This window comes from Vulpes lagopus, chromosome 12, assembly GCF_018345385.1.
Source record: "Vulpes lagopus strain Blue_001 chromosome 12, ASM1834538v1, whole genome shotgun sequence".
In the NCBI taxonomy this organism is placed as follows: Eukaryota; Metazoa; Chordata; class Mammalia; order Carnivora; family Canidae; genus Vulpes; species Vulpes lagopus.
The window spans coordinates 25,133,305-25,143,766 of record NC_054835.1 but is presented as its reverse complement, the minus strand read 5'-3'; the positions used below and the strand labels follow the sequence as shown (position 1 = coordinate 25,143,766).

The 10,462-nt window shown below is 57.4% G+C and overlaps 1 protein-coding gene across 2 annotated transcripts; it reads right to left on the bottom strand.

Annotated features, from left to right (window-relative positions):
- Positions 1-1,809: 1,809 nt before the first annotated feature.
- On the bottom strand, positions 1,810-9,976 carry CA4 (carbonic anhydrase 4). 2 transcript variants are annotated; one of them, XM_041727208.1, is made up of 8 exons: positions 9,810-9,976; positions 5,704-5,757; positions 4,778-4,933; positions 3,953-4,098; positions 3,738-3,836; positions 3,408-3,471; positions 3,096-3,262; positions 1,810-2,123 (listed from the first exon to the last, which is right to left on the bottom strand). In XM_041727208.1, the coding sequence occupies exons 1-8, from the start codon at positions 9,865-9,867 to the stop codon at positions 1,929-1,931; spliced, it is 939 nt and encodes a 312-aa protein (XP_041583142.1). In that variant the 5' UTR covers positions 9,868-9,976; the 3' UTR covers positions 1,810-1,928. The 2 variants fall into 2 exon arrangements, with proteins under 2 accessions (XP_041583142.1, XP_041583141.1); XM_041727207.1 differs by lacking the exon at positions 9,810-9,976 and adding an exon at positions 7,531-7,798.
- Positions 9,977-10,462: the final 486 nt, after the last annotated feature.

The window sequence follows — 10,462 nt, the reverse complement described above, 5'->3', positions numbered from 1 at the left end:
GGAGAGAGCTGGGACTTCCTGGTTGTGCTACCCTGTTATTCACTGAATGCTGCCTTGAGAGCTATTGGGGGGTGGGGACTCATCGGGGAGGGGGACAGTTTGGATTTCTGAGAACCCTGAGCCTTGAGTGGGAGGGGGAGGGCACAGCTTAAATCTCAGATCCCCCACAGGCTGCACCAGGAACCAAAGAGAACAGGTTTGATGTCCACACACCCCCTGCTGACACAGGCTGCCTGCTGTTGCCATGGTGACAGTAATACCACCCCCCACGGCTATGTGGTCACCTTCGAAGGGAGGAGGGTGCTTATTCTTGGTCACGAAAGGGGAAAAGGGAGGGGAGGCTTCTCCCTCTCCCCAGGCTGAGCTGGCGGTGGTTAGAGTGTCAGGGCAGCTGAAAGCTTAGAGGTCACCTCCACCAACCAGCTCCCCTCCAGAGATGGACAGCTTGCAGGGGTGGGGCTGAGGGGGCTTCTAGCACCCGGTAATGGGACCCTTGAGTGCCCTGAGCTGGATCCACATCTTCCCATGCACAAGTTCACACCTCCGCATGGTGTGAACTTGTGCTAGAGAGGGCTTAGCCCTACCCCCCAGGGACCCCTCTTCACCCAGCCAGGCCCATTCTCTTCCCCCTTCCCGTGCTCATGCTCCAAAGTCCAGCTTTGCCCTGGCTGATGAGGTCCCAGAGCCTGGGGTCTCTTGACCCCTGGTTGCGTGGCTTGGGACCTGTCCGTGGGGCCTTCATTTCCTTCTCCCCCAGTTTTCTGGACCCTCCTCTCCATACCTGCCTCCTCCTGGCCTCACAAAGAATCTAAAGACCCTTGGATGGACTCCTTTGTGACCCATCAGCTAGCTCCGCCATCACTGTACCACCTCCCCTCACTCCTCACCCCTGCAGCAGCACATCAAGTCCCTCTGCACTAGCCTCTGGGGGCTCCCAGCTCTCTCACATTCAAAACCAGCATCCTTACAATGTCCTACTGCAAGCCCTCTCTGCCCCCACACACCTGACCTCTCCCTTTTCCCCTTACCTCCTCCCTTCCCCTTCCTCTCAACTCTCCTCTAGGGCTTTTCCTTCCCTCACTCCAGTCCTGCTGGCCTTCCTGCTGTTCCTCTGACTGGCACCCTTCCTTCTGCTGGCTTCCAGATGGCCTCCCTCCCTGACCTCCTTCAAGTCTTCCCGATGCCCCCTCCCCACAGACACCTTTCCTAACCCCCTTCCCTTCCTGATTTGTCCTTCTCCATAAGCTCCTACTGCCTTCTCATACATTGTACAATGTATATTTTATTTATGGTGACTCCAGCTAGCCTGGGGACTCCAGGGAGGGCTGGCATTCTTTGTCTTCTCTGCCACATCCCCAGTGCCTAGAACATAGAAGCTCAAGAAATATTTGGGCAAATAAATGAACCTGAACCTCCTGGCACCTACCTTGCCTAGGCTGCACTCACACACAGCCCCAGCATGGAGGGAAAGTGCTGAGCTGGGTGGGAGGGGGTTGAGCACCTCTGCCAGAGCCCCACTGTGTGGTCTCCACCTAGCCTGCTCTCCTTTTTGAGCTTCAGCCTCCTCCATTATACAATGAAGAGGCTGGATTGGAACTTCTCTGCCTTTCTCTGTGTTGGAACTCAGAGCTGGCTTTGCATCCCCCCAGGTGGGGTATAGACAGGGAGTCCACAAAGGTAGGAGAGCATGCCTGGTGGTCCCTGCCCAGAAGAAATCTCCAAGACTTAAGGCCCTTACTCTGGAATGGCAGTGAGTTGAGGGGAACAGGGCAGGGATAGTCATGGAAACTAAAAATAGACCTGAGAAAGTTTTCTCCAAAAATATATCCATTTAATCATCATCAAAATCCAAGGTAGGAAGCCTGAGGAATGGAGGCCCCAGGCTTCTACAGGCTGAGAGCAGAGGTCAAGTGTCCAGAAGGGAGCTATCATTGGAGGAAGCCAGCCATCAGGCAGGTGAGCATGGGGACCAGCAGGGTGGGCAAAGGCAAGGGCAGCAGCTGTCCTGGGGCCTGAGACTTGAACACGACGCGCTGGCCCTGGCGCTGCAAAGGCCTGATGTTATCTGTCATGCTCAGTTTCTGATCCACATCATAGTACAGCTTCTTGGAGAATGCGAGGATCTGTGGGAGGGATGGGGCTCAGCAGGAAGTGGGGGAGGGGGCAGCAAGCAGAGCTGTGCTTCCTGCTCTGTGACCCTAGACCAGTCCCCTTGCCTCTCTGAGCCCTCATTAGTAAAAGGGTTCAGAATCCCTAGCTTTTTGTACAGATGAAAAGAATAAAGGATGTAGAGTGCTGGTGGGGGTTTAGTTCCTCCTAGCTTCCCTTAGCCAGGTGGACACACAGCTCTACAGTTTTGAGGGCCCATAATCTGATCACTGGTCACTGTTTATTATTACTTTTACTACAGAACAGAGGTTCTCAGACTTGAGTGTAATAGCATCATGGCTGGGGTGGGGGGGCTTGTTGGACCCACACTGCCAGGCCCCACCCCTGGAGTTTCTGATTCAGTAGGACTGGGGTGAGGTCTGAGAATTCAAATGTCTAGCAAGTTCCCAGATGATGTTGATGCCACTGGTCCAGGGACCACTCTTTGAGAGCCACTGGTCTGCAATGAAAGTATCACCGGAGCAGGGATCCGGTTCACAGCTATATCCCTGGAGCCGAGTACTTATAAGGACTTGAGTACCACTGTTGGGTGAATGGACTGCTTTCCTATTGTGGCTATACTGACCCTCTCTGAGCTGCTCTGGCCAGCCCCGGACCCTCCCCCTTGCCAACCCCTCCCTCCCAGGACACCAACTCCCTGCCCTCAGCTGGACAACTCCGGCCTACTTGCAGGGGGCGGCATGGAAGCCTTTTCTGACTGCTCCTGCCACAGCCTCCCCTTCCGCTCTCAAACCAGAGATGGGCTCGGCAAGGCCTTCCTTGCTTGTCTGCTTCAGGGGTTGTCTATGGATTCAACCAACAGGATCTCAGCTCCCTGGGGTGCCCCATCACCACCCCAGCCCAGGGGGCCTCTGTGAGGATCCAGAGGGATGGTTTCTGGGAAACCAGGCATTGGGAGGCTGCATCCCTGGCTGGGCCATATGTACCTGATCCCTGTGGAGCTTAATGCGCTCCTGGAACACGGTCCAGACAACCTTCTCCTGGCAGCCTGGAGTAGTAAGTGAGCCCAGGTAGCGGTAGTAATGCCTCAGTTTCTCCTTCTTGGGGAGGAGGTCAAACAGGCTGATGCTCTCTTTCATTGTGGTGTTCATCTCTGCAGCAGGGGTAGGTACAGAGAATACCCTCAATTGGTGGGGGAAGCGGGGGATCCCGAGAGCCCAGGCCACCACATAACCCCACCCCGGCCCTTCTTCAATAGGAAGAAGTCTCCTCCCCTCCCCACCCCTCCAGCCACTCACTGGGTCTGGGGACAGAAGACAGTGTGTCCACCAGAGGCTGGAAGCCATCATTTTCGGATCCAGCCTGGAAGAGAAGGGAAGGAGGCCTTGAGAGGGACTTGTGGAGAGCCAGTGGTGACCACCAGTCCATTCTTCTGGTCTGGGGTGGGGAGGGCAGGCAGCTTCTAGGACTGAGGCCCTGAGAGGCTCTGGGCTCCCCACCTAGGTGTATACAAGTCGCTGAGAAACAGGGGAAGTCGGGGTCCCCCAGCCCCCTCCTGCCTTGCTGGAATCCCAGATCTCTGGATCCTAAGAAGCAGCCTCTCAGACCCCGGGGAATGAGGGCCACACCTCCACCAGGAAGGCCAGCACTGCAATCTCATCTTTGGAATCCTGGGCCTCCTTCTCATTCTCCAATGGCCGCTTCTCTTTCTCGTGTACTATGTGCATCTAGTGGGGGTGAGAGGAATGGAGAGAGGACCCATGAGTGGGCTGGAGCACCCTTCTTGCCCAGGGCAGGTCCACCCAGAGCCCAAGCATGCACGGACTCGGAAAAGGGCCCTTACCTCCATGGCAAAGCGATTCCCATTGATGGTGTGCTCGGAGCCCCTGTCCATCTCCTCCGACCAGTGCAGATGCAGCTGCAAGGCCCGGTACTGGGTACTCAGTCCCCCTCCAGCGATGGAGGCCTCTTGATCCAGCAACACCATTACTGGAGGGCACATGCGGGGGCAGAGTCCTTGCGCCTGCCTCCCCTAGCCTCGCCCAGCACCCCCCTCCCAGTCCCACCCACGGAGAACCTCCCATCCCGCCTCCTACCCCTCACAGGCTACAGTCTTGGGCCTGCAGGGACAGGATGGGATTGGACAGGTGGTACAGCCCAGACCTGTCGCTGACCCTGCAAAGATACCCCCCACCGCTTGCCTCTCTCTCTCTCTCTCTCTGCACACCCCCACTGTGCTTAACGTGCCACTCAGCCCAGTCCCTCCCCTGCTTCAAGCCCCCTCCCTGATGCCCCGGCCTTCTCAAGGGAATGTCCAAACTCCTTAGTCCTGGGTCACCTGCTCCTGGGCTGACTGGCTCCTCCTGGTTCCACTCTCTGCCTGCCATGCACACGGTGCCACACACAATTTTCTGAGCACCCTGAGCTTCATGCCTCTGTGCCTTGGCCCTGCTGTTCCCTCTTCCTGGAATGCTGCCCCTCCTGGTCTGATGGAAGTACTGAAAATACTGTGAAGTGTTCCCCAGGCCTGTCCTGCTTCCCCCTACTCTCCCACCACTGGGCTGTGCAGCCCCTCCTCAGCAAAGATGCTCCCTGGAGGAGCCCACACATCTTAGTCCTCCAGAACTCAGGGGTCCCAGGACCCCCATCCTACCTGCCCGAGACCCACCTGAATGCCCATTGTTTTGGACTCTCCACTGTTGCTTCTTGTCATAGCCAGAGAAGGAGAAGGGTCCCAGGTTTGAGTCCACCTGTGCCTCTGTAGTGTCAATGTTGATGGGGGACTGGCGGCTCTTCTGGCAGTCTTCACCCCACTGGCTGGGCCCTGAGCGGGGAGGAAGGGTCCGCTGAGAGTCAGGCAGAGGGCACCTCCTCAAGTTGGAGGAGGGGGAATGGAAGAGCGCTTGGAAGCTGTGGAGTGGAGACCCAGGAAGGGGGCCTCAGGAAAGTCACGCTGACTAACAGGAAGCGTTATCTGAGAGCTGGAGGCCAGGAAGTAGCCTCTGGAGAAGAACACAGTCTGTCGGGACTTGGGAATGGGACAGCGCTGTGTAGTCACTGAAACACAGCAGAGGCAGGAGGACAGCAGACGGTAGGGAAACTGATCCAAGTTTGAAAACAAAATGCAAAGAACCACTTCCCAGGTCCACCCGAAAGAAAAGGTATCACTGGAAGAGGCCTAACGCTCCATTTTGTTACAGAAGCAAAATGTGGGGTGCCTGGCTGGCTTAATTGGTGGAACGCGTGACTCTTGATCTCAAGGTCATGAGTTCAAGCCCCATGCTGGGCAGGAAGCCTACTAAAAAAAAAAAAAAAAAAGAATACAATGTGTCTCTGTATCTGATGCTATTGCTGATTTGTTTGATAGAAGACTTCTCCTCTTAGTGACAATGACGGGAGATGCCTCGGGTCACTGTACCTTCCCTGTCCCCTGAGCCCCAGGACTCTGGACTCTGTGTGTGTTTGAAGGACTGATATCTGACAGGTGGAGAGGCATCATTACCCTCATCCTTCCCACCTTCCCCGGGCTTTCATTTTGACCTGGGCAGTCTCCACCATGCAGAAAAGCCTGTCCCCAAGACTTGCTGTACTTACCTGAGCAAGCATAGTTGGAGGCCTTGGCTTGAATCTCATAGCACCAGTGTGACTCTGGAAGAGAGAGAAGAAGGATAGGAGGCCTGCATCAGTGTATTTCTGCACACATGTCTCTAGGAATCGACTTGAGCTGTGTGCACATAAGCAACACTCTACACAGTGGGTCAGAGGCTAAGAATATCCTCGGAAGCCAGAGACCTCCTTGGGTTGGGATGGAACATTCCTGGAGTCTAGGAAGGAATGCCCAAAGGAAGGAGACTTAAGAAAATACAGGGATGGGGACAGAGTGGTAGAAGCCAGGCCCCAGGTGTCCTGACCCATTGCTAACCCACTGGTCATCGTGCCCAGGACACTGTTCCTCAGGCAAAACAGTCACTCTTGGGAGGCCATCTGAGGCCTCAGCTCTACCCCAGGAGTTGGCCTTGATATTCTCCTCCAGCTGCTCTCAGCCTCCTCTTCCTCCCTTGTATCTCCTACCCCAAACCTGGAAGGGAGGTTCTGGCAAGAGGACAGGATGAGGATTAGGCCCAGTCTCCCCTCCTGGGACAACAGAGCCAAGTTCAGCCTGGCTGCCTTCCCAGAGTTGATCCGGGATGACGGAGGAGATTAGACTAGCCCCTCCCTGGAACACACGCTCTGGTGTGATTAACACCCATTCTGGGCTAAGCTCTCACAGCCCACCAGGGAAGGCAGTCAGGACCTTTCCCCGGTCCCAACACCCCACAATCCTGGTAGGTGGTCAGATTCAGGTTCTAATCTCAGCTCTGGTTCACCTCAGTAGAACCAGCATCTCTGAAAAGAGGCTGCACTGCAAACATATTACACTAAGTGCAAGATGTTACTAACAGGGGAAACTGCCAGGGCAGGGGGCCTTGGAAGCTTTCTGCTCAGTTTTTCTGTAAACCTAAAACTGCTCTATAATTATAGTCTATTGGTTAAAAAAAAAAAAAAAAAGCATGCAACTGTAGGGTGGACAAACAAGTCACCTAAGCTCTCTGAGCCTCAGTTTTCTCATCTGTCAAATGGAGCTAACAGCATCTACCTCTCTGGGCTGTAGGAGAATTAAATGACAGACTACAGAGTATTCCAGGGAGCCTAGAGCTTAGTTAAAGTCCCTAATGAGTACTTCCTTTCCCTGGCCTCCCTCCCTCTGGCCTCAGATAAGTGCGCAGATGGCCAAGGCTCAGGCTGGGCAGACAGAAGAGAAATGAAGTGAGCTGGAAAGAACTCAGGGATGATAAAATTCCTAAGAAAAGCATAGCTTCCCACTCAGCCTGAGCTGAGGCCTATGAGCACATCCACCCCCTTCTTGCAGGGCTGGCTCCATCCACCCCAACATCCTCTGGGGTCTCTGGAATGAGGCCCGGGTGGAGAGGGAGCCAGGAGGAGGTGGGGTTCTCAGTAGGGGAGGGAAGGAGGGGTTCCAGGCCAGGAGAGTGAGCATCTATAGAAAATGGGCACCTTCTGGCTCCAGGCCCCTTGGAGCCAGCTAGGGCTATGAGTCTCCCAGCTCTGGGTCAGAGGCCCTGCCGTGCTGGCCCAGCCTCTTTCAGAGCCTTCCCCATGGACCCCATGACAGTCCATCCCCTGCCCTGGACAGGGCTGAATGTGGGGAACTGCTGAATCTAGGGAACACCCATGTAGGTTAAACTCAGCAAGGGGCCGTGGCCACTTCCCACCCAGGCCCTTCTCTGCAGGTGGTCCTAGCTCTCAAGTTGGAGCCTGTTCACCTGACTCAGTCCTGGCTCTGGCTTCATCTGTACAGCAGAGTTCATTAACTTTCCCGAGCCCTCCATTCTACCTCAGGCAGAACGAACCACCACCAACCTGGGACTTTGGTCAGTGTCCGAAGAGCCAATGGATGGATGGAGGTCATGTGCAAGTGCAAAAGGCTCCTCATTATAATTCACCTGTGTCTTCCCCTCTCATCAGTCCTGAAGGCAGGAGGGGCCTCTGAGGTTGACTGGAGGCCCAAAAGGAAGCTATTCCCGGGGAGCATTGTCTGAGCCAGAGACCTGAAGGACATAGCCTCCTCTCAGCCTCCCCCAGGGCCCATCTGGTTTAGGCTGAGCCATCCTTAGGAATGTGCTCTTCCCTGACTCTGGGTACAGCTCCTGGTTTTGTAATGGTGACCTCTGATCCACTGTCTTAATCATGGAGACTTTTGACCTGTGCAGCTGAATGTTCTTGTAACTACCCTCTTCTGGAGGCAAGAACCAGGAAAACACAATGTTGATGAGGCCAAGGGTCAGGTCTATGTCCACAGGCCGAGGTTAGAGACCTCAATCCATCTCAAGGGCGCCTGGGAAGGAGGAAGCTCCCCACACCCAGATCTGGGCTCCAAGCTCCAGGTCTAACCAGGCGTGCAGTACTAGACCTGATAACCATCACCAATCACCCGGCCACTGTCCCCACTCTCGACCTGTGTACCACCCGTCCCCTTTCTTTAGAGGTGATTGAAGAAGTTCTCTCTGATGGACCTTGCTCACTCTACCCTCTCACTTTCTGGAGAGGGAGGAATCCTGGAAACCAGCTCAGCAAAACCCAAGTATGTCCTGGCAAAGTCTCAGTAACTCCTGGCTAGGGTTCTGGAGCCCTGAAGAAGCCTATGATCCTCTCCCCTCCTTCTCCATCTATGGCAGCAGATGCTCTCGGTTGTTTGATGTGTGTCCTGGTCACTCTCAAGTGTCCCAGGGGATGAAATGGGTGGAAGACGGGTCCCAAGATCCCAAGACAGTTTCCAGTCCAAAAGCCCCAGCACTTAAGGAGAGCACAGCTTGTATGAGGGGGCAGCTGAGATTGATCCCTGGCTGCCTGGCCCCAGGCCAGTGGTAGAGCCATGACAACCTTCATGTATGGGGCGTCTGCCATGTGCCACACAGGTATCGCACTAAGCACTTACACCCACTATCTTATTCTTATCTGAATCCTTGAAACACGTGAAGTCAGAATTACTATATATCGTGAGAAAACTGAAGTTAAGCGACTTACCCAGGGCCACACAGCTACAAAGCAACTGAATTAATTGCAAAGTGTTTCCCTTTTCTCTTTCTACCAAACCCAGCTGCTTAAGTAGGTTTCAAACTCAAACTTTACATACAAAATTTATCACATCCCATCTGTCCTCTTCCCTCCTCTCCTAGAAAGAAGCCAGTAGTTTCTGTAAGATTCCCCTCATCCCCTCTAACACACACACACACACACACACACACACACACACACACACACTGCCCCCCAGCTGAATCTTCCCTGCAAAGGGCACACTCTCTCCTTGTCTGCTGCTAAGGGCACCCTCACTCCTCACCCCTAACCCCACGACTCCAAGAGAGAAGCATCTAGCGGGAGAGGAAGTTTGGCTAGGTGGACCCCAAAGGGGACCATCGGAGGGGTAGCTGAGCTGACGCCTGGCAGATGGGGGCTTCCTGCAAAGGAGCTGGTCCCCCGCGGGGTCACAAAGAAGATGCCTCCCCATCCCTGTGCCCAGCCGTGGGGTTGGAGGTGCTTCCAGCTCCTTATCAAATATTAACGCACAACTCCTGCCACCTCCCACCCAGGCGAATAATTAAGAGCTCGGCCACATCATTAATCTTTAAACGAAAATCACCCTGGCCGGAAAGACCGGCTCGGCCAGGGCGTGGGGTGTCCTAGGGTCCCCAGCCCGCGGGCTCCCCGTACAGTGCTGGGGGGCTGGGACGCGGCAGGGGGCGGCAGCCTCGGGAGACAAGGGACCCAGGGCGAGAAGCGGGAATGCCAGGGCCCCTCGGCACCCAGGGTGTTGCGCGGGCTCTGGGCGGGGGCAGCCAGCGGGCGCTGAGCCCGCGCAGGGCGGACAGCGACCCCGGCCAGGCCGAGCACCAAGGGCGCGTGCAACGCCAGGAGGGCGAGCAGAGCGGCGTGCGTCGAGGCGGCCGGGGGAGCGACCGCCCCGCGCCCCGCGCCCCGCGCCCCGCGCCCCGCGCCCCGCGCCCCGCGCCCCGCGCCCCCCGCGAGTGCACCCCGCGCTCCGCCGCCGCACGTGGCCGCTGTCCGCGCCCGCCGCGTCCGCCGAGGCCCCGCAGCCCTGGGGCGGGGGGCGGGGGGCGCCGGCCCGGGGCCCCCGCGTTCACCTGCGCAGGCGGAGGGCCGGGCGGCCGCGAGGGCCAGGAGCGCGGGCAGCAGCCGCATCCCGCACAGGAGCCGAAGCGCCGCGGAGCCGGGGGTCGCGCGCCGAGGCGGCCTTCGGGGGTGCGGCGGTCATGCCGGCCCCGGGTTTTATAGCGGAGCTGCGACGGCGGGAGGGAGCCCCGACAGCGGGGCGCGGGGAGCGGCTCCTCCCCCTGGCGGAACCTCCCCTCCCCGCGCGTCCTGTCCCTGCGCTGAAATCCTCCGCTCCCCTCCTGGCGCAGCCCGCCCGCACCCCCCCCGGGCCACCTTGTGCCTGGTGCCCTCCCCCCCCCCGGGCCACCTTGTGCCTCGTGCCCTCCCCCCCCCCCCGGGCCACCTTGTGCCTGGTGCCCGCCCCCCCCGCCCCCGCCGCCAGCTCCGCTCCGCTCCGCTCCGCTCCGAGGCAGCGCCCTCCCTCCGGTCCGCCCGCCCCCATCTCACACCTGGTGTCTGGTTTGGGAACAAGGTGCAGACCTTGCGAGCTGCCTGATCAACACAGGAGCGGGTGCCCGGATTCCTGCCTTTGATCATTTCGGCCCGGACCCCTGCGCAGGCCTCTGGCCGGGGGAACGGCCTTGGTTGGGGGGCGCGGGGGGACGCAGCCTCCCAGGATGGT

Bases quoted from the DNA above. Each gene is read 5' to 3' on its own strand.
- CA4 (XM_041727207.1), bottom strand. From the start codon at position 7,603: ATGAGGAGCCTTTTGCACTTGCACATGACCTCCATCCATCCATTGGCT. The intron at 4,934-5,703 runs GTAAGTACAGCA...CTCCCCGCTCAG, and splicing joins CTCCAACTATGCTTGCTCAG to GGCCCAGCCAGTGGGGTGAA. The intron at 3,837-3,952 runs GTAAGGGCCCTT...CACCCCCACTAG, and splicing joins GGAATCGCTTTGCCATGGAG to ATGCACATAGTACACGAGAA.